This window comes from Rhinolophus sinicus, chromosome 2, assembly GCF_057876585.1.
Source record: "Rhinolophus sinicus isolate RSI-liver-muscle chromosome 2, RSI-T2T, whole genome shotgun sequence".
In the NCBI taxonomy this organism is placed as follows: domain Eukaryota; kingdom Metazoa; phylum Chordata; class Mammalia; order Chiroptera; family Rhinolophidae; genus Rhinolophus; species Rhinolophus sinicus.
The window spans coordinates 151,493,626-151,515,051 of NC_142502.1; the positions used below are offsets into that span (position 1 = coordinate 151,493,626).

The window sequence follows — 21,426 nt, forward strand, 5'->3', positions numbered from 1 at the left end:
GTAGTTCCACTACTAAGTATTTACCTAAAAGAAAACACATGTCCACACAATGATTTCTATGTGAATGTCCATGACAGCTTTATTCATAAACAATCCAAATATCCATCAACAAGTGAACAGATAAACAAATAAAGGTATAGCCACACAATGGAATACTACTCATCCACAGAAAGGAATGAACTTCTGGTGTATCTCACAACAAGGATGCAATTCAAAAGCATGCTAAGTGAAGGGAGCCAGACACAAAAGAGTACATACTCTGGGATTCCATTTGAATGAACATTTGCTGAGAAAAGATTGCAGGGGGGCAAGGGTTTAAGCAGGGAGACCTATTACAAGGCTATTGTGATAATCCAAGTGGATGATGGCATGGCTTAGAACAGAGTGGTTGCAAAAGAATTGATAAGATGTGGTCCGATTCTGGATATATTTTGAAGATAAAGCTGACAGACTTTTCTGAAGAATGGAATGCAGGGTGTGTGAAAAAAAAAGAGAAATCAAGGGATTAAACCCATGATATTGGACCTGAGCAAATGGAAAGATGAAATTGCTTTTAATTGAAATGGTGAAGCAGGTGGGGAAAGAGGATGAGAAGAGAATCAGCAAACCTGTTCAGTTTGAAATGCCCAGTAGGTCTAGAGATGAAGATTACAAGTCAGCAGTTGTATACTTGTATACGGGAAGAGTTCCAGGCTGGAGATAGACTTTGGGAGTTTTAACCCACTTTTTCTGGGGAAAGGGCTGAAGATAGGTAGGAAAATTTTCCAAAAGAAACAAAAGAAAATGTCTGGACATATTTTTACTTTTTACTATTCAAAAGCAAAAATTCAATTTTTTCTTTGAAAATTTTGGAGATCATTAATGACTAGGACAACAAACTTATTTGAATTTGGGTAGTACAAATCTTCAATATTATTAGCAAAACCTTACATACTCAAGTGAGGTTCAAGGTTGTGAAGCTCCTGTGATCTTGTCCAATATTGCATGGCTTGCAACCAAACTGGCAAGGTCTGGGCCAACCCACTGCATACCCGCTGATAAGGAGAGAGGCTTCCTCCTGACAGCCTGCCTCTTGCCCTATCTATCACCTTTCCCCCTATGGTCAGTGATTCTTCTTCCTCCCACCTTATGCCTCCAGCTCTGGATCAAAGTCCTTAATACCTTCAGTTTGCACATTGTCTCATTCATGAAATTTTGTTTGGCGGTTTGCTTCTTAGAAGACATGACTGCCTTAGAAGCAAACTATTAATCTGACTTTAGAGTTGGAGCCTTCAGAGATAACTTAAATTATGTGGAATGATTTGAAGAAGCAAGAAAAAATTTTTTTCCTCTCCAAATTCCTGAAATTCCACCATTAGTATGAAAGGTGAGAGTGAAATGCCCAACTTTGAATGACCAGTACTAGGGATTCCCACAAATGTACCAGAGGAGAGAAGAAAGGCCGTACACAGAGAAGAGGCCCATAAAAAGGAAGTTTGGGGAGAACAAAAACAAACCCCACCTCACAATTTTGTTTGTGTGAGCTCTATTTGGCCTATTCTTAACACCTGGCACATAGTAGGTCACAAATAATGTGTGAATGAATGCTGTTTCTTCCACATTTGACGAAGCTGATCCTCCTCCCACTCCATAAAACCAAAAAGTATCTGAAAGAAAAGGCAAAAGAACCAGTTCTATGAATGGGATTAATTTACTCTCCTAGAATTCACTAATTGGGGGTTACCAAAAAAAAAAAAAAAAAAAGGCAATTTCTCAGGAACCTCAGAAGCTCTCCTCGAGAGATATTTTCCCCTCCGCAGACACGAAAACTTGCCAGGGAGGCTGCAGCATCACCAAGGCTGATTCAAACCCCAGACATCACATGCCAAACGTGCCATTTTCGGCGTGGGGTTCCAGCGTGTCTGGGAACCGCGGCCGAGGGCCCTTGGAGCAGGGGGCGCGGACCCAGCTGCGCAGCGCACTCTCCCGCCCGGCTTGCAGCGCTTGGCTCAGCCCTTGCGCCTCCCTCAGCTCTCTCCTCCGCCCCCCTTCGCCTTCCCCTTTTCCCTCCCTTTCTTCTCCTCCTGCCGCTGCGCCACTGCTAGACCTCGCCAGTTCAGACCCACGGGGCTGCCCTCCCCTGCGCTCTCCCCTCGCTGCCTGGGCCTGGAGCGCAGCGCGGCCGCGCAGGTAGGAGCCCCTGATGCGGGGGTCACACCAGTATGCCCAGTGCCCGCAGGGCCGCGCTCCAGGGAGTAAGTGGGGTGATCCGAGGGGTGCAGTGTACCCGAGAATTTCCCCAGATTGTGAAAGGGAGGTGGAGGTGTGCGGTCTCGGAATGCGATCTGTCAGCATGTGCAAGTACCAGGGTGACATCTGTTTGGATGGGCATGTGTGTGCGCGCCGACGATCAGTAGACAGGGATTTGCCGGTAAACGAGGTTTGAAAGTTTCAGGGGTTCAATGTGCGAGATTGAAGCCGCACCTGAATTCCATAGGAGCTGGTTAGAAGCTGGAGCACTGAGCAAGTCTCGGGACTGCCGCCTGGTAGCTTACTGTTAAGGAACAGGACCTCACCTCCCTGGAGGCACCAGGCCGGCCGCCCGGAAACTGGCACCTCGGGCTGCGGTGTGGTCCCCGGGTTCCGGCCCTACGCAGCCCAGATCCTGAAGGTAGCTTATCCCGGAATAATAAGGCACAAGGCAATCAGACGCTCTTCCACACAACCTGGGGCTTTTAAACAAAGCTGCGCGCAGAGAACCGCGTGGAAATAGGGACCACTTTGAGAGTTTGTGCTGGGGGATGTGAGAAGGAGCTCTGAAGGGCAAGTATTCTGCTGGAACTGGGAGGAGATTGCCCCCGAGTTGGTTTTGGTGTTTTGTTTAAAAAAAGAACAAAGTGTGAGGACAAGGTAATTCGTATTGGTTAGCAGGTACTTCTGCTGTGTTGTGCAAAGAACTTCACTCGCTGAAGGTGAGCATAAACGGAAAAGCCTTAGCGTTCAAGGGAATATGAGGTTTGCTGCCCCACCTCCACCCTCGGGGAAAAAAAATAAAAATGCGCCATCTCTTTTGAAATTAATTACCCTTTATTCCTTCCCTTCCGCCTCCTTTCTTGAGCCTGTTGTGTAGGTGCAGTAAGAACGGTACCTTTGTATATATTGAGCGCAGACCGATAGAGTGAGACGAGACATAATTCTGCAGCGGCATTACAGTCTTTGGTGCCTCTTTTGGCCCCGGAAAGGTGTGGGGTGGGGGGTCAAGGATGAGGGGTTTGGAAGGGGAGGGGAGATGAGAAAGGAGATTGAAAACTGGGTATGGTGGAAGCTTCAGCTTTCCCCCGCCCTCTCTTTCTTACTTGTTACTTCACAGCTAAAGTTTTGTTCTCCCCCCCCCCCCCCCCCCCCCGCAGCTGATACTAAGCATCGGTTTGTCCTGTGTTTTCTTTGAGATTCACGATGTTGAAAGAGCTTTTCCTAACTATGCTGATTCTGGCTCTGGTCAAGTCACAGGACACCGAAGAAACCATCACGTACACGGTAAGGGGTGATGGAATTTGAGATAAGTGCAGTTCAGCGGGATTCTGTGACACAAGGGAGACTTTCTCCACTTCTGCCAGTGTATGCGGGCTGCACTCCGGAGGGTAATAAATTAAACAACGCTTTAGCATTGTTCAAGATTAAGATTCCTTGTAAATTGTCCTTTCAAAAGCTCACTTGGATCACCAGTTGAGGTAGGCATCAAAGTGTAATAATTAGTGCAAGGTCAAAAAAGGGGAACCCTTTTAAAACAAAAACCAAAGTAAGCTACATGTTTTCAACACATTCAATACATTAATGGATATACGGAATTGGAAAACCTGGATTCCTATGCGCATGGAGATGAAACCAAAACTTGCAGAGTAAGGCTCACGTCAAAAAAAATAGTTGAACGTCACAAAAGCACTTCACCTCATTTGTGTGTGACTTATGTTCTCATATAAGTGGCCTTTATTGCCTTTATGAAGGCTAATATTAATTTATAGTATAACCGATAACTCACATAAATGCCCTTCAGATAGACTTTATGTATTACCAGGAGGTGGTATTTGCTAAACTGGTTTCAAAACGCATTGTGTGAAATTTGGTTTTGCATTTTCTAATTAGCATATCTGATATTTCCAAGTAATATTTAACTAATTAGTGAATTGCCTGGGTATAACTAATGTTTACTGAAATATTAAAAATACCATCTGACCTCTCCCACTGTCAGAAATGGATGTGGTGAGAACAGAGGGTAGCACTTACTTCACTTCTGGTGAATGTGCACCTCTGTTTTGTGTTTTCTATTCTTTAATCAGCGTTGTGAGGCAAATGACATTTGTCCTGGATCAGAATATGAAAAACATATTTTTCTACTTGTTCCCAATTTAAAATTAAGTAATCCTACTCAAAGGAATGTGAAAAAAAATTTAAGTAAAACTCTTAAAAGTGAGCTAATGTCAATTACTGATAATAAACATTATCTCGCTTTTTTGGTACTACATTATCCCTAGAATGTTAGTATTCATCTGGCAAATGTTCCTTGTTTTTCAGGTCAACTATAAATCAAATAAAGTTCAATATAAATATTTTGTTAACTTAATGGTAAATGTAATTGCTTCCTCTGCTGAAGATAAATAAAGCAAGAGAAATGAATACATGTGTTGTTTATCTTCAAATGCAAGTGTTTTGTTATTCAGGCTACCTTCTCAGGGAGCTAAGATATAAAGAGTTACCCATTTATATATTCATCTAATAAGAAATTTTATTGCTTTTACAACTGCTTATCTTATACCTCCTTCCCTTTGCTAATCACCTAAATCTTACTCATCTTTAGCAGAGAAAGTTCCCTGTAGATTAAACACTATTGTTTTAAGATCACTATTATTATAACAGATTTCCCTGATATGACATCCTTTTTGTGCTAAGATTAGGTGTATTCTCTTTTGAATTGTGTATGCTTAATAATTCATGGTTAAAAGACAAGTTGTAACTATTTTTTTGAGTACCTCACTGTGGAGACACTTTCTCCTTTCATCCTCACAGCAAAGTATGAGGTAAGTGGTATCATCTTCCTTCTGTTGATAGAACTGAAGATCAGAGGTAATATCTTACTTAGCTTAAGGCTACATGGCCAGCAGGTGTTGAAGCTAAATTCACTCTAGGCTTGTTTAATAGTAGGTCCATATTAAAGGTACTGGAACTAAATACCTAAAACAAACTGTCTTTTCTATTAGCATACAGATTATTCAAGTGAATGGTCATCTCGCCTAGCTTGAAAGATATTTTCAGAAGGATGGGCTCACATCCACAAGATAGCCTGATATTCCCCTTTCATGCTAAAGATAGGATCCATTCAGCTATTTACTCACCCAGTATCTTCCATGTATATAAACAATTATCATCACTATCAAAAGGATTTAAGTTTATTTGTTTACTAAGAAAATTCAGACCTTAACCTCAGGGAATTTACTCTGGGAAGATAGTGTGGAAAACTACAAAGTTCCTAAGCAAGTACAAATAATATTATTATACAGATTATACAAGTTGCTAAAGCAATTGAAAAACAAGGAGGTAATCGATGTCAATCTGGGGGACATACACCATATTGGGGGACATACAACTCTGTGCTGGTTCTTGAAGGAAGTGATAACTTTGGATTAATCTAGAAAGGTTGGAGAGACATCTGAATCAGAAGAACTGGCATAATCAAAGGCTAGGAGTGAAAACAACCAAAACTAGTCCAGGAGGTGACAAAGTCCAATGGGCTGGAGCTGGGTAGTGGGGAGAACCTGGAGAGAGTAAGAATAGGAGATGAGAGGTCTGCAGGCCACTGTGATTTCTTAGATGGAAGAACAATATAACCAAGAGAACAAGAGAGCTTGCCATGGAGGCTGTGTGTGCAGCATGTAGACATAGGAAGACCAGCTAAGGAGACTTGCCTGCTCAGGAGGCTAGGGAGGCTCATACCAATTGGTAGATACAGAAATGGACACACAGTCAGCAGAGCTTGAAGGGAAACAATTGGAAAAGTCAATGCTGATGTCAACATTGTAATCCTGGGTCCTGAGAATGATGGCAGTGCCTTGGACAGCGTTGGGAAAGCTAGAAAATTAATTTGGGAAATAAAGTGAGTCTAGTGTTTACCCTGTTAAGTTTCAGATATCAGTAAAATATCTAAATTGACCTTTCTGTCTCCATTCAGCTATTTACTTGCCAAGCATCTGTTGTGTATATGAGCAACTCTCAGCTCTATTGAAAGAATTTAAGTTCATTTGTTTGTTTACCCTACTTTTGCTCAATACTTCCTGAAGCATCTTTCTTCTGTATCTGAAGAAATGACCTGTATCAGAATCACTTGGAATGCTTGTTAGGAATTCAGATTTCAGGCCTCCTACCCAGAATCGGATCTTTTGGATGGGCCCAGTAACCTGCATTTTAACAAGCACCCTGGGTTGTTAACCATAGTACAGTTTGAGATTCACTGACCTTCAGTTCATTGAGAATTCAGTTCCTGCCTGTCCCAAAGAAAGGCTTCCCACATTTGGCCCTGCCTATCTCTCTAACCTCATCTCGACCCACCCAGAACTTCTAGCAGCTCCTCCCTTCTTTAACAATTTTGCACCTTTGCTCACATGGTCCCTCATCCTAGAATTCCCATATCTCCCTGGAAAAATCCTATAAGGCCCTATTCAGTTGTCGCCTCCCCCATAACGCCTTCCCTTCTACCCTGTTATGGCCACCCACATCCCTGGCCAGAGTCCATCACTCCTTCAACATGTATGCTGTGTCATAGCACCTCACATCTTGCTCCAACTCATTTACCTGTCTGTCTCCTTTTCTGTCCTACGAGCTGATTGAGGACAGGGACAAAGTCTTCAGGATCTTTGCATTCCCAGGGACTAGGATGGTGTCTTGTGTGAGAAGGTACTTGATAGATGGTTTGTTCAGTGAATGAACGAGAGAGGACGTGTGGGAACTGAAACTAGGAGACAGGCCAGGGTGTGAGAGGGAGGCTGTGGACTCAGCTGAATAGGAATGATAAGGAAAGCCAGGTGCTGGAATGCTCTAAGAGGATTCAGAAAGAGAAGGAACCAGTAAAGGGCTGAGAAAAAGAACTTGGTCGATTTTTTTTTTTTTTTTTTTTTGTAAAATACACAATATGGGAGAGGTAAATAAAGTAATAAAAAAGCAGAACAGTCAGAGGGATTGGAGAGTAGTACCAAGACAGGAAAGAATTCCAAGATGATATTCATGGGTGACTGTACCAAACGCAAGAGAAGAGCTGAGGCAACTGGTGATTGAGAAGGGATGCCTGAAGTAGGCCAATGCACAGATTTGTCTTTAAAAAAAGCAAAGCTAGAGAATGTTCAACCACCCATCTCATCGCCTATCTAGGACTCTAGTGCAAGGATTGTTGCCATAAGAATGAAGCTTTTAGAGTGACTTCCTAGGGACTGGATATCCCAATTAACTGTCTCTTGGCCTCATCTTGATCATTTCTTCACAGCAATGCACAGATGGATATGAGTGGGATCCTGTAAGACAGCAATGCAAAGGTGAGCCAGCTTCCAAGACTTTCCATCTGAGCATAGCTTTCTGACTCCATCTCTTGTCACTCTTCCTGTCCTATTTGTATTATAACAACAAGGCATGAGCATATATTTACATATTCAGTTTTCCCCCTATGAAGATTACTGACTTATTTTATTACTGACCACAGATATTGATGAATGTGACATTGTCCCAGACGCTTGCAAAGGTGGAATGAAATGCGTCAACCACTATGGAGGATACCTCTGCCTTCCTAAAACAGCCCAGATTATTGTCAATAATGAACAACCTCAACAAGAAACACCAGCATCCGAAAATGTGGGTGCAGCCGCAAATGCAGCCGCAGCCTCAGGTACAGCTGGGGGTGTAGCAGCCAGTGGCATGGCAACGAGTGGAACGATGCCTGGGGGTGGTTTTGTCGCCAGTGCTACTGCAGTTGCAGGCCCAGAAGTGCAGACTGGCCGAAATAACTTTGTCATCCGGAGGAACCCAGCTGACCCTCAGCGCATTCCCTCCAACCCTTCTCACCGGATCCAGTGTACAACAGGCTATGAGCAGAGTGATCATAACATCTGCCAAGGTAAGCATGATTTATTATCCTAACTAGAAGGTTCTTGCCCAAGTGCACCTTGTAGTGAAAATAACAACTCATAAATTTTTGAGAGCTTCCCACATGTGCCAGACATTGGCTATATATGCTTTTCCCACATTATCATATTTTATCATCACAATAATCCTAAAAGGTGGTTGCTGTCTGTATAGTCATCATTTTTCAAATAAGGAAACTGTGGCTCAGAGGTCATCAATTGTTCTCAACCTTAGCTGCATATTTAGAGTCACTTAGGAGCCTTTAAAACTCCTCCATGTCCAAGCCACACCCCAGCCCAGTGAAATAATAGTCTTGGGGGTGAGTTCCAGGCATCAGTATGTTTTAAAGCTCCTCACGTGGTTCCAGCGTGTAGCCAAGTTTGAGAACCACAGGTAACACAGGTGGTGAGTGCAGAGCCAGCCATCAAAGCCAGGCAGGCAGGGCCAGAGTCACAGCTGTCAGAAGGAGCAGTCAGATTATTCGTTGGGAATTTGAAATTGTGCTGTCAAGCTACTCCATAAATATTCCCTTTTGGCTTCTCAAACTTTCTTTTCATTGAACTTGCCACTGACTTTTTTCCTTATTGAGGAATAAAGAAATGAGCTCCTGCTTCTCAGTACTGTTGAGGGAATGTCCCCCACTCATATTCACATGTTTTTTAAAGGTCTCATTTGAGCATATTTCACTTATATCACTTGCACCATAGCACCATCTGCCTGGGTTTTTCTGTTTGTTTTCACAAAGAGTACACATCACTGTGTATTCTAGAAACAGCTGTAGACTCAGCCTAGCAAAGCGATAAGAATCTTAGGCTTTGAAGACGTGTAGGATATTAGCTAACTGGACTGTGCTAAGGGATTTTGTTTCCCTTTTCCTACTTAGCAAACCCTTTCAGATCCGCCTGACGTGGAAGACTGTGTTACTGAGCTAGGCCATAGGAAACCCAGACTCCTTTTGCACTGCAGGGCTGAATGAGTAGATCCCATATTATACCATAAATGCCTGGGACATATGCATCAATGAAAAGGGCCCAAGAGTTCTGACTTTCTACCTGCTTATGAGTGAGAAAGAGAGCACCTTCCTCCCTCAACACTGAGCAGTTCAGTTGGGATCAACTAGCTGCTGCATTAAGTGCAAAAAGTATCTTCCGGTCTCCTGGTATGCGCTGCCCCTTATTTACCAGTGTTGAGTTATGTCTTCTGTATAGGAGATAGGAGATTTTAAACAGCTTCTAAATGAAGTAAGGAAATAAATCACACCCTGACTTTTAGTTTATATTTTGTGTTCAAATTTTAAGTACCCTACATCAAGAGTTAACCCATGCTGTGATGGTGTCACTTTTCAGAGAGCCCATCATATTAGCATCTGTTTTGTGTTACTGTCATGAGTCAGAATTCCAATATTGGTGATGAATGCTTCAGCATCTGCTTGATATTCTGATATTTAATTTAAGGGTTATGTCAAGGAGATAACCTCATGAGGTTATTTTACATATATGTATTTGAGTGAATATTGATAAAAAATGCCTCAGATTACTTAAGATATCAATTTTCATTGTGTTACTGAAATATATAATTATCTTAGAAGGTTTGGTGGTATTTTTCCTGAAACTGAAACATTTTGCTGAAATTTTTTTAAGTATTGACTTTTATATACTGAATTATTTTTCATACTTCAGATGTATATTTCACTGGTACTTAGAAGACCAAAAAACAGAGAAATGAATGGGTTATTCCCCAAAGTAGTTTGTAGTCCATTGTTGACAATTGTGGTTGAATTGAAAAATGATGCCTATAACCGAATGAGTAACTTCTAGAATAAAACATATTCAGGGCTTACAACATGCATTGGTTACAGTTGAAACTATATAATAAAATGTGAATAATAAAAATGAAATCCTATTTAATTTTTCTTGAAAAGATTTAGACAACCTTACAAAGTAAGTTACTTTTCACATATTAAAATATTTATAATTCTTACTTCTTCAAGAAATTTTTATAGTTATAAGCTAAAATTATTTAATACTTTGCTTATGGGAGATGCTATATAGATGTGTGTGTGTGTGTGTGTGTGTGTGTGTGTGTGTGTGTATTTATTGATTGCACATGGTATATTTCCAACCCAAACTGTCCTGCATAATTCAACCAATTTCTAAAACTTGGAATTGGGGGTCTATGTCATTGGAAGAAGAGCTAAAAGTTTTTTGGATGACTTAAGGCTGAAATTGGATTTCTTCCTACCTCACAATTTTACAAAGTGCCTACAAATGTGGATTTACTTAATTGTTGATAAAAGGGGGTTATTTCATACGATAACAACAGGATAAGATGTCTAGGGAATCTGACTAACATAAGTCTAGTCACACTTATGCCCGTTTATTATTGAGCTAATCAAACATTCAGTCCAGCTTCTTCTAATTGACTACAGATGTATGACATTCTCATTCCAGGCCAGCAGCACAAAATAATGCTTTATAACCAATGTGAAAGTGTGGGGACCTCTGCTTAAAACAATAATGTGCTCCCAGGACCTATATTACTGACATCACTGAGGAGTTTGAGGAGGCTTCTGTTTTAATAAAGACCTCCATTCCCTTTTCAATGTTGTGTACTTATGCCCAGTAATCCAAATACATTTACCATGGTCATGGGATTGGAATAAATGAATGCCTGTGGATGAGCAATATTTGTATTAAAAATTTTTTTTCCACATATAGTTTTCAGCAGGTACAGTTTATTATTACATAACCTAAAACTGAAGACATGTTTATGTGATGGATGAAATCTGTACTGTTTCAGTCTGTACTTTGAATTTACTGTTACCAATCACAGCTGGCACCTAATAATTTACATACCACTAGATATTTTTAAATGTACTCTATTTTATAAATATACATTTAACCAGCTGTCTGTATTTTAACATTTAGTGAAAATGTGATCTTTTTACTCCTTTTTAAAAAATTTGTCCAGAATTTTTTCAATTTTGTGCAGAAACAGGGGGTTTAAAATGCGATATACTACCCAAATATCAAATTCAGAGTGAGCAGTTTTGTTTTTATCAGGTAATTTTTGTCAACTGAGGGTGATGCTGGGGAGTCATTCATGCTCAGAATTTCAAATGACAGGCACCAACCATCCTTGGCAGTTATAAAATTACATGAAGATCACTTCAGTTTTACATATCTAGAGTCATGTATAAATAAAGTTTTATAAATTAATAGTTTCTTCATAAGATATCATCTACCTCAAAGACAACAGATATTCACCTGCTCCAAAAAAATTGGATGAATGGGGAATATATTGTAACCCATTGATGACTCACTTTATTTTTCTACATCTTTAGTGCACAGTCTGTATGTAATTTTCCTCAAAGGAAATGGAGCTAGAAATTACTAGTTCAAGTTGAAAAAGGATTTTTTTTTAAATATATACTTTTTAAGAGCCCCATTCTTGTATTAAAAATAATCATCTGGGAACTGACAAGTAAGAAAAAGCATCGATTGCCCAATTTGAAGGAATTTGCTCATTTAATTGAACTTTTGAAAAATTAAACACAGGATATTTTGTATAACTGGTAATTAAGCCATAATTAAACTCAGTCAAGATTTACAGGAATCATTACTAACTTGCTAAAGAAACTATGCCATTAAAAAATGAATGCAATAGAAATGCCTAATAAAACTGATTATGGAACCAAATCCAGAATGCAGTGCCTGGCTTGTATTATATAAGGTGAAAGATGTGAAAACACACCCTAGGTTTTCAACCATTACTGCCTACCTGAGGCTGTCCTGGTGTGAAAACTAAAATCCCCACATCCCTGGAAATGCCTCAGTCCTTAATAAATGGGATGGTTGAACACCCTAGAACACCCCCAATAATCAAATCTCCTGTACCTCACAGCCAAGAGTGAGAAAGTCTCAACGTTAGACCCACTTTTTTTTCTTTTTCGGGTAAAGGTATTGTTTGTCCAGTGTGACTGTTTTCTCATTTGTTTTGAACTTTCAAAAACCAAACCGCATTGATTTTAATGTACTTGGACAGAGCCTTTCTTTTCAGTTGTCAGGATCCCACTTGCCATTTTGTCAATGATCTGGTTTCCACATGTTCTAGATTGCAGGTGTAGGATACCTGAACATTAGCACCTCCATACTTAGATACATGTCATATCACAGCTCATCTTTCCATATTTTTGCGGGGAAAAATTTTACTCCTCAAAATTGGTACATGGCCAAATTAAGTACCATATTTCAACTGTAAATTTTTGTTTGCCAAATTTTTCATTTTTTTAATTTTTAGCTATATTTGATTTGATTTTTATCATTATTACTTATGACACAGGAACAACTAAACAGCTAAAAAGAAAAAAAAAAAACAATGCCTTCTATAAAGCCTAAAGGAACAAAAACGTTATACTCAGGGTTAAAAAGCTCCAGACTCTTGTTGACCATCTATTATCTTCTGCACATTTCTTTATAAACATAAGGATAACTAAAATACTATTTTGAAAATGAAAGCTATTGTCTATACAGCTATTTTAAAAAAGAGAAACTTGAGCTAACATGCACAGAGTCTCAGCGTCTCAGTCTAGGGACATCTTTCTTTGACTTCTTTCATTTGAAACTTAAATGATCTCATATCCAAAAGAGAATCTATAAATTATAGTGTAATCAAGAGGGCTTAGCACACTTGGCATCGTCATTACCAAACAACTTTCAAACAGTATCCTTTTGTGGATCCTCACTAATCATCATTAGGGTCTCTGGTTGCCTCAATTAGTTTTGTGAGGAAATGCCCATTTTTTGGTAACATAATTATACAGCCCCCCACCAAAGAGCTTTGATCTCAGAAAATAGATATTTTGTAAAAGGAAGACTATAATTGAATAAATTATGATATTAACAGAAAAGAAATACTTCAAGCAGAAAGTAAATGGGTATTTAGTCTGCTTACAGTTCTTCATTGTTTTTAGTTGTTACCTTTGAGTATTCTCTAAAGCCGCATAAATGGATAGGAGTTGGGTTTATAGGGAAAATTTAATTACTTCTTAAATAAGCCAATGCAATGTAATACAAAAATGATTAACTCCTGAAAAATCTAGCATTGTTTCATAATTTACTTTTCCAAATACTGCAGTCATTGAATTTTTAGTTAATTTAAGACTCATTTTTTTTTTTTTAAGATTTTATTGGGAATGGGGAACAGGACTTTATTGGGGAACAGTGTGTACTTCCAGGACTTTTTTCCAAGTCAAGTTGTTGTCCTTTCAATCTTAGTTGTGGAGGGTGCTGTTCAGCTTCAAGTTGTTGTCCTTTCAGTCTTAGTCGTGGAGGGCGCAGCTCAGCTCCAGGTCCAGTTGCCGTTGCTAGTTGCAGGGGGCGCAGCCCACCATCCCTTGCCGGACTCGAGGAATTGAACCAGCAACTTTGTGGTTGAGAGCCCACTGGCCCATGTGGGAATCAAACCTGCAGCTTTTGGAGTTAGGAGCATGGAGCTCTAACCGCCTGAGCCACCGGGCCGGCCCCTAAGACTCATTTTTAATATACGTTTATGAACAGTATGTATATGTATCTGATTTGTGCACAATCAGGAAGTGTCCTTAAAATTGCCTCATGCAACTTAAACTACAACTATTTGAGGTAGAAAGACGGAAGAGATCAGTATGATCACTCTTCTGCCACTAAACACTATGCTGTGTAACTGCCTAATTCAATGTTTCCCATTGTGGTCTCCTGACCAGAAGCATTAGCATCATCCAGTATCTTCTTAGAAATGCAGAATCCTGGGCCCCATCAGACCTACTGAATCTGAAACTCTGAGGGTGGGGCTCAGCAACCTGTGTTTTAACAATCCCATGATTTGGGTCCCTGCCCAAGTTTGAGAACCAGTATTCTAACTTAATCTTAACTTCAGGAAGCTGCATTCAGCTACAAAAATCAGAGGGCAGGATCAGAGTACTTTACATGGAATATGGGAAATAGCAAAGAGAAAACGTCAAAAATGTACATTCTGCTTCTAGGATAGAATAATATTTCTATTTTACTTTTCTCACCTGCTTATTGTCATCACCAGTACTGTGATCCCTAAACATGACTGGTCATGAGTCTCATCACGACTATATCCCTGCACTGAGGACATGATATGCGCCATCTAGAGGAAAAGGAGTTATCTTAATAAGACAACAGAGATCTTACACCTCTCTATAAAACCTGCAAATGTGAAATACTGTAACTGTCCTTAAATTGTCAGTTGGTGAATCTCTAAGTTACATTATGGGTATGGTAATATAGATTGGTGCTAAGATGTACCCATACCATCTACAGTCATCCCCATTACTCTTGTGGCACAAACTTGTGAGATGAAGCAATACTGTTTGAAGGTTCAGTTAATACAGAATCACAAAAGAGGAGGTTGACTCTGATTTTAGCCTTAAAGTGTCTTTCAGTTACCAAAATACCACATGCACAGCTGACATCTCATTCTATTTAGACTCTGTGAATATTATAAGATATTAGAATATTCACACAAGTATCTTCTGTTCAATTTAAACTTGAACAAAGATTTACTTTCCATGAAAGACAAGAAGATTCTTATTAAAACTAGTTAACAGTTACTTTTATTTGTGGAATGAATTTCCCTCTCTCTGTAGAAATAAAAAGAAGCAGATTAGAGTAGAATTGCAAGCCTGGGTAACTTCAGGAATGCGCACTGATACTGGCTCATTCTTTCTTTCTCCAGCAGAGAGTCTCAAACTCTGTTCTCTGAAATCAACAAGTTGCCCCATTTGTAAGGTTTGCTTTTGCACTTGTTGAATCACTGGCACAATTTTATTCTTTGAAACCAAAGAGTAAACAAAGTTTGCCCCAAATGTGTTTGATTTTGCATGAATGTACAAATAAGTAATTCACGCCACATCTGAAATGCATTAGTATGCTTCTTTTTCCAGGAGGCAACTGCAAATTGCACACTCAGAAATAAAACTGATCAAGAAAACTGCATTCAAATATTGGCAGAATAAAATGGCTGCCACTACAAAGATTTAGCCACAATTGCAGGCTTGTAGCTTGAACCTAAATGATTTGTAAACATTTAATAAAGAAGTGAAGAAACAACATCAAAGGAAGGCTGAGTGCCAGGATACTGGCAGCAGAATAGATAGCTTATTGCTGTCGATTTCATATGACTACAGATTAAAAGGAGGGAGATAGAGTGAACCAATGTTACGTAAATATGTACTAAGTAGATTAAAATATTTGAGACTTGGGCTAACTCAAATTCTAAAACTTGAACTACCTTTCAAATAGTTGTACATGTGTACTAGTCAAGGGTAACCAGGCAATACTGCAAGTGAAGTTGATCAAACAGAACACAAAACCATTCAATTAGTGTTCAATAAATTCAATCAAGTTGGAGGACCACTGTCTATTTTAAGGCACTTTGATAAAATCAAAGTAGAAGGAGAGAGTGGTCATAATCCTTAAAGAACTTGGCATCATCAACCCATAATTTATCAAATAACAATAAAAGAAACAAACAGTTCCAAAAACGCATGGTATATCACACCAAGTACATGACAAATTGCTAAAAGTAGAAGTAAAAGTAGTTTATGACAAAGGTAGCCTTACAATTTACTAAAATCCATATTTGGACTGAAAAAGAAAACCTACCCCAGAAATGTGGTCAAGAACAAAAGTCTGGTTCCTCCTTGGAATGGACCAGTGAGGAGAGAATGATGAGGGGAAATTGGGAGGACTGATGAGGAAATTAAGATACATGCAGCAGAGGAAGTAAGCATCCTGCAGCCAGTGTCCAGGAAGCAGCATTGCGTCCATTTTCCTTATGTCTTAGAGTGGTTTCCCAGGAAAGCACCCCCCCCCCCCCCAAGAAGCAGTGTGTTGCTGATGAGAATGCTAACAAGAGGATATGCGGGGGGACACCAAGTCAGCAAGTACACTTGATGCTGAACCACTGCACAGCAAATATCTAGTATTTTTCCTGTCCTCTGTAACTCTCCCCAACAAAATACTAACGTGTTTCTCCACATCTGTCTCAATACCTTCTTGAACCGGGTTCTATTTTACTTATTAATGAATTAGCACTAAGCAAATATTTGGTTTGTGTATGTATATGTGTGTGCGTTTCAATAAGTGAATGGTTTTTAATCATCAGAGAACTCGGGCTTAAAGTTTACTCTGAGTTCTAAAACTATCCTTGAAAATGAGCTATTGAGGACCATATGTATATACAGCATATGTCTTTTATCGGTGGTTCAGCATCAAGTGTACTTGCTGACTTGGTGTCCCCCCCGCATATCCTCTTGTTAGCATTCTCGTCAGCAACACACCGCTTCTGGGGGCAGGGGGGGGGGGCTTTCCTGGGAAACCACTCTAAGACATAAGGAAAATGGATGCAATGCTGCTTCACGCTGGTTCTGTCTGGCTGCAGGAAATATACAGCAAATATCTAGTATTTTCCTGTCCTCTGTAACTCTCCCCAACAAAATACTATGTCTTTTATCAAATTTCCCAACTATGTCTTTTATCAAATTTCTCATTAATTTTGGAGGTCTTAGATATTTTGTTCCCATTTTAAGCTTAAGCCACTTGAAAGGAAAAGTTATAAAATCTATTCTTTATATCCTGGATGGTTAAGTTTTTAATAAACATTGGTGCATAAATAGGTTGGTATTATCCCTAGAACAAGACCAGTAATTGGAAATACTTAAACTCTTTTTACTTTCTGGCAAGCCATTAACCAATGAATGCATCTCTGTGTCAAATATATCCTTCCTAGAAATCTAATGGTGAATAACAATAATAGAGTTGAACTGGGGAAATGTTAAAATATTTATGATATTTCAAGTGAAAAAATCATAAGACTGGTCTGATAACTGTGAAGAAACTCGGGGCACTTGAAGCTCTATATAATAAGAGTAAGAAAGGAAAAAAGGATCAGAACAGTCCATCTTGATCATTTCCCTCTCCCACAGGCCAGAAATTATCCTTTTAAAGTCTACTTTGTTCAAATGCTAAAGGGTGGAATCCAGGAAAGTCACTTAGTTGGGTGTAGGTGACTTAGAGCAGCTCTGTTCTGATCTGGTCCCAAAGTAGGAAGAGCTGAATTGCTAGAGAAGTGAGAAGGAAGGTCGTGGATCCCAGGGGCACAGGAAGAAGGAACCCAGCTTACTGAGGACAGCTGGTGACCTGATAACTAGTTTATACTTAAACTGTCGGTGAAGTACAAGTGTGAAGTAGGGAGTTGAACTAGAGACAACCATAAAAGCTATTTGTTTGTATAGTTTTATGTGTTTGTAAAGCTATTTGTTTGTATAGCTTTAGCTTCTCCCAGCTAAAGTGAGAATTATGATGGGAATTGGAACTGCCTTTGTGCATGTAGTTAAATCTCAAAAAGCCCCAGGGACTATAGTGAAATGAGTTTTTTACTCTAAAGAGCTGTGTGTGCTGCAAGGAATCTAATCCTACTCCCTCAAGTGCCGGTGTGGAACTCAATCCAAAATGGGAAACGGCTTGAAGGATCCTAGTCAGTGCCCACCCTGGAGACCAGGTCTATGATGATCCAGATTAGGGAAGAATTTTTGTTCAGTGGTGATTAGTTAGATTTCACTTGTGAAATATTTTGCAGCCAAGCTCTTCTCTCATACATACATTCACAAAATAAGTATGTCATTAAATTGTCATTGACATTTTTACTATTCACTGAAAAATTTAAATATCTCAATATTTTTTTAATACACCAAAGTTACAAAGAGCAGTATAAGTCTGTTTTTTAGTCTGCTGTTGAATCCTTCCAACTGTTATTGATTTGAAGAGGCTTCTTAGAGAATTAGCTCAACCTAAATCATTCTCTTAAAATATATGAGCAATTTAGACATCTGGCATCATTCTTCTTTGCAAAACCCACCAATGAACTTTTTTCAAATTACTGCTTTTTCTAATTTGAAGCTTAAAGAGATACTGTTGTGTAAGATAGTTTCTCTCCTTATCCATGTTCCTTCCTAAGCAGTTTGTGATATCAGGTGATACCTCATTTAAAATAGAAAAGGACATTCCAAAAGAACTTGTTAAAAGGCACTTTAGAAACCTGTCTATGCAGGCTAAATGCCCCATTTCTTGCCTAGATTAAGTTTATTCCAGCTATTTAGACACACATGTGCACATATACATATACCCACTCAAGTTCATGTGCATATACACACAGGTATACAAACATATAATGCACCATTATTTTTGGAAGGAAAGTAACAGGTACCAAAATTAAACTGATCAAAGCCAATAATGCTTTTAAAATGATTCAGAACACAATTCCCCTCTCATTATTCCCATTAAGTCAATACTAGAAACTGCTTTCTAAATTCATGTGTATCCCTATCATGAGAGAATAGGGCACCTTGGACAGCTACTATAGTATTTAATCAACAAAGCATTTTGTTAGATAGACTATACGAAGGGTCAACAAAATAGAAGTAAAAGTGTTAAGGCCTAACCTCTTAGGCTCTGTTGTCTTTCACTTCTGCAGCATCCTGGCCATTTCTCTACTAACCTTTCTTAGAGATTTACCTGGATTCCATCCTAACCCACCTTTGTAATCTATAATGAGGAACTGAATTTTTAACACGACAAATGTTTTAGATACACCATCACAGAACAAATTAGAAAATAGCTTATCTGGGACTGACATTGAATCCCGAAGCGCTTTCATTCTTTAGACTTCCGTAAATTATACAGTCAGGAGATAGCCCAGAATAAAACTCCACTGAACAAGCAAAGCAGAAAATTCCAGTCCTTCATGATTAATTAAACTTCCCAGTAAAAGCTGTGGGCTCCTTTTGTAAAAATAGTTCACGACCTGGTATATCAGAAGGACCCTAATCCAGGGAGGTAGCCAGAGAAAAAAGTCCTCCCACACAACCCGGTAAAGATTCAGGGCTTTGTTTTGAACTTCAGTTGCATGACCTCCCTTCTTTAGTGAATGGGGAAAAAAAAGTGAACTAATGATAAAAGAAGCTAAATGAAAGAAGGAAACTTAATTGTGGTGCAATTTAACCAGCTAGTGATTGTTCTGAAAAACCAGGAAGATTATTTGATGAATAGCTCTTTCAAAAATGTTAAATCACAAAACCATTATAAATTAGAGTTCACCTCTAAGTAAACTACAGAATCTTCTATTGATTCTTTAATTTTAAGCAGAAAACCCGGTTGTGTAAACATGCTAGAACAATAGTTTCCAACAAACCAAGCTGTCACAGATCGTTAATACCTCAGATAGCCTATCTGAATATTACCCTGTTAGACAAAGCGCTTTAGTTGTCAATGTAAAAATCTGGCCACCCCATATTAGGGTTCTGATAGAGAGTTTTAAATAATTATTGGATAATATATCAAAGTCAGGGGTAGATGGAATTACACATTACCAAAAGTATTATGAATCTATTTCAAAATGGTTTTAATTGTATATTTTTCTTGGTAAAATACACATTTCCTGGTCTCATCTTGAGGGAACAGTTTATAGTGACAAGAGAAAAGAAGGAAGACTTCCATAAGAAAGATTCAATTAATTATTTGATTAAATATGAATGCTGTTTTGAATTTTCTCAAGAGCTTAAAAAAAATCCGCTCAAGATCCCAAGAAATGGGCAAAACTAACTGCAAGCAGTGGGCCTGCCTAACCCTCAGTGTAGATCTCAGATTAGAAAAAGCAGAATCAGTGCAGATTCAAACTGAGACCAAGCCTTTGCTGTGGATTCGGAGAACTACATTTAAAACTTATTCTAACAGATGATACATCACTCTTATGTCGATCTAATTACTCAGCAGAAAGAAAACACCACTTTCCCTCTTCTCTGTTACAGTTAGGTAAAGCCTGTTAACCACAAAGATAACAACTGCGTAACTGCAATTGCTGAAAATTGTGACTTAAGTGTTACTTGCCCATTGATCGATTGTAAATATATACCCCACATAGTATTAGGATGAAATGGTGAAGCCAGTTTAAGGACATCCCCAGCTCCTCTGCTGAGTGAGCGACTCAAGTAACAGAGACACTCTTCCCCCAGCACCACCAACCATCACTACATACAACTCAGTATGAAAATCAATCATCTAAGGAAAAAGCAGAAATGCAGTGAACACTTGTTAAAGTAGAGGCCAAGACTGTATTCACACATTTATGGAGAAGAAAAGCAAAATAGAGCAAACAGCTGAGCCCTATCTTTCTCTTCCAGGAGCCAACTCACCCTGGGAGACAGAAGTAACTAGCTATGAGAGGAATGAGAGGTAGAAAGAAAGAAAAAAAAAAAAAAATACAAAATAGAACTGGAACAGAGATAAAAAGAGAACGAGACAGGCGAGTAAAGAACAATAAGGAAGCATAAGACTATGCGAATCGAAAACAGGTTTTACTATAGTATCTAATAAAATAGTAATATAATTACCAATCTTCCACCTAACTATACATGTATAAATGCGTTTTTTTCTTCAAAAGACTAATGAAGGAAAACAGAAAAGATGACACCTGAATAAATCAGTTTCACTGTTTTTATAAAATTGGCTGAGGGAAACTTTAGATTTGTGATTCAATTATTTAATTTGTTTTAGAGAATCTTCTATATACCATGTATGACAGACCAGTGCTTCTCAAACTTTAACGAACATACAGATTACCCAGGAATCCTACTAAACTGAAGATTCTGATTCTGCAGGTCTAGCGTGAGGTTGAAGATTTCACATTTCTAACAAGCTCCTAGATTTTGTTGATATATACAGAGCCTACCAAGAAGCTGATAAGTCTAGTGATTCTTCATTTTCTACTTTCTGCAGTTAGCAATATGTGGTATAATTTAGATAGAATCAGATTTGCACGTGGTGCGTGGTGTCTTTTTTTTTTTTTTTTTTTTTTTTCAAAAAGATACTTTTCTCTTCTGGCTATATACTCAGTTTCTCTGATATAAATTCCAGTGTAACAGCTACAGCTGTGACACATAGATATTTCCCTTCCTTACTAATTAATAGAATTTTCTCCTATAGTGGAATGTTTTTAATGCTTGAGTGCTCCAGAAGATCCCAGACAATAGTCTTTGGCAGCAGAAACCCGATGAAATTCAGCAAGAGAGAAAGGTCCCCATCTGGGTTGGCCCCTAAGTGACTGTATTAACCCAGTTAACATTTCTGGGCCTCAGCTTTCTCAGCTGTTAAAATTAAGAGTTGTCCTTTCCAGCTCTTATTCAACATTATATCAAAAGGACAAGAGAAAGAATGAGAGAGTAGAGAG

At 38.9% G+C, this 21,426-nt stretch overlaps 1 protein-coding gene across 2 annotated transcripts in view; it reads left to right on the forward strand.

The window, feature by feature from the left end:
* Positions 1 to 1,940: 1,940 nt before the first annotated feature.
* EFEMP1 (EGF-like fibulin extracellular matrix protein 1) overlaps positions 1,941 to 21,426 on the forward strand; it is a 56,848-nt gene continuing 37,362 nt past the window's right edge. Inside the window, exons 1-4 of one of the 2 annotated variants that reach the window (XM_019719812.3) lie at positions 1,941 to 2,169; positions 3,429 to 3,516; positions 7,508 to 7,556; positions 7,721 to 8,131. In XM_019719812.3, the coding sequence (XP_019575371.2) occupies positions 3,436 to 3,516; positions 7,508 to 7,556; positions 7,721 to 8,131 (541 nt within the window). In that variant the 5' untranslated portion in view covers positions 1,941 to 2,169; positions 3,429 to 3,435. The remainder of the gene's footprint in view (positions 2,170 to 3,428; positions 3,517 to 7,507; positions 7,557 to 7,720; positions 8,132 to 21,426) is intronic. The other variant, XM_019719827.3, reaches the window with a different exon arrangement.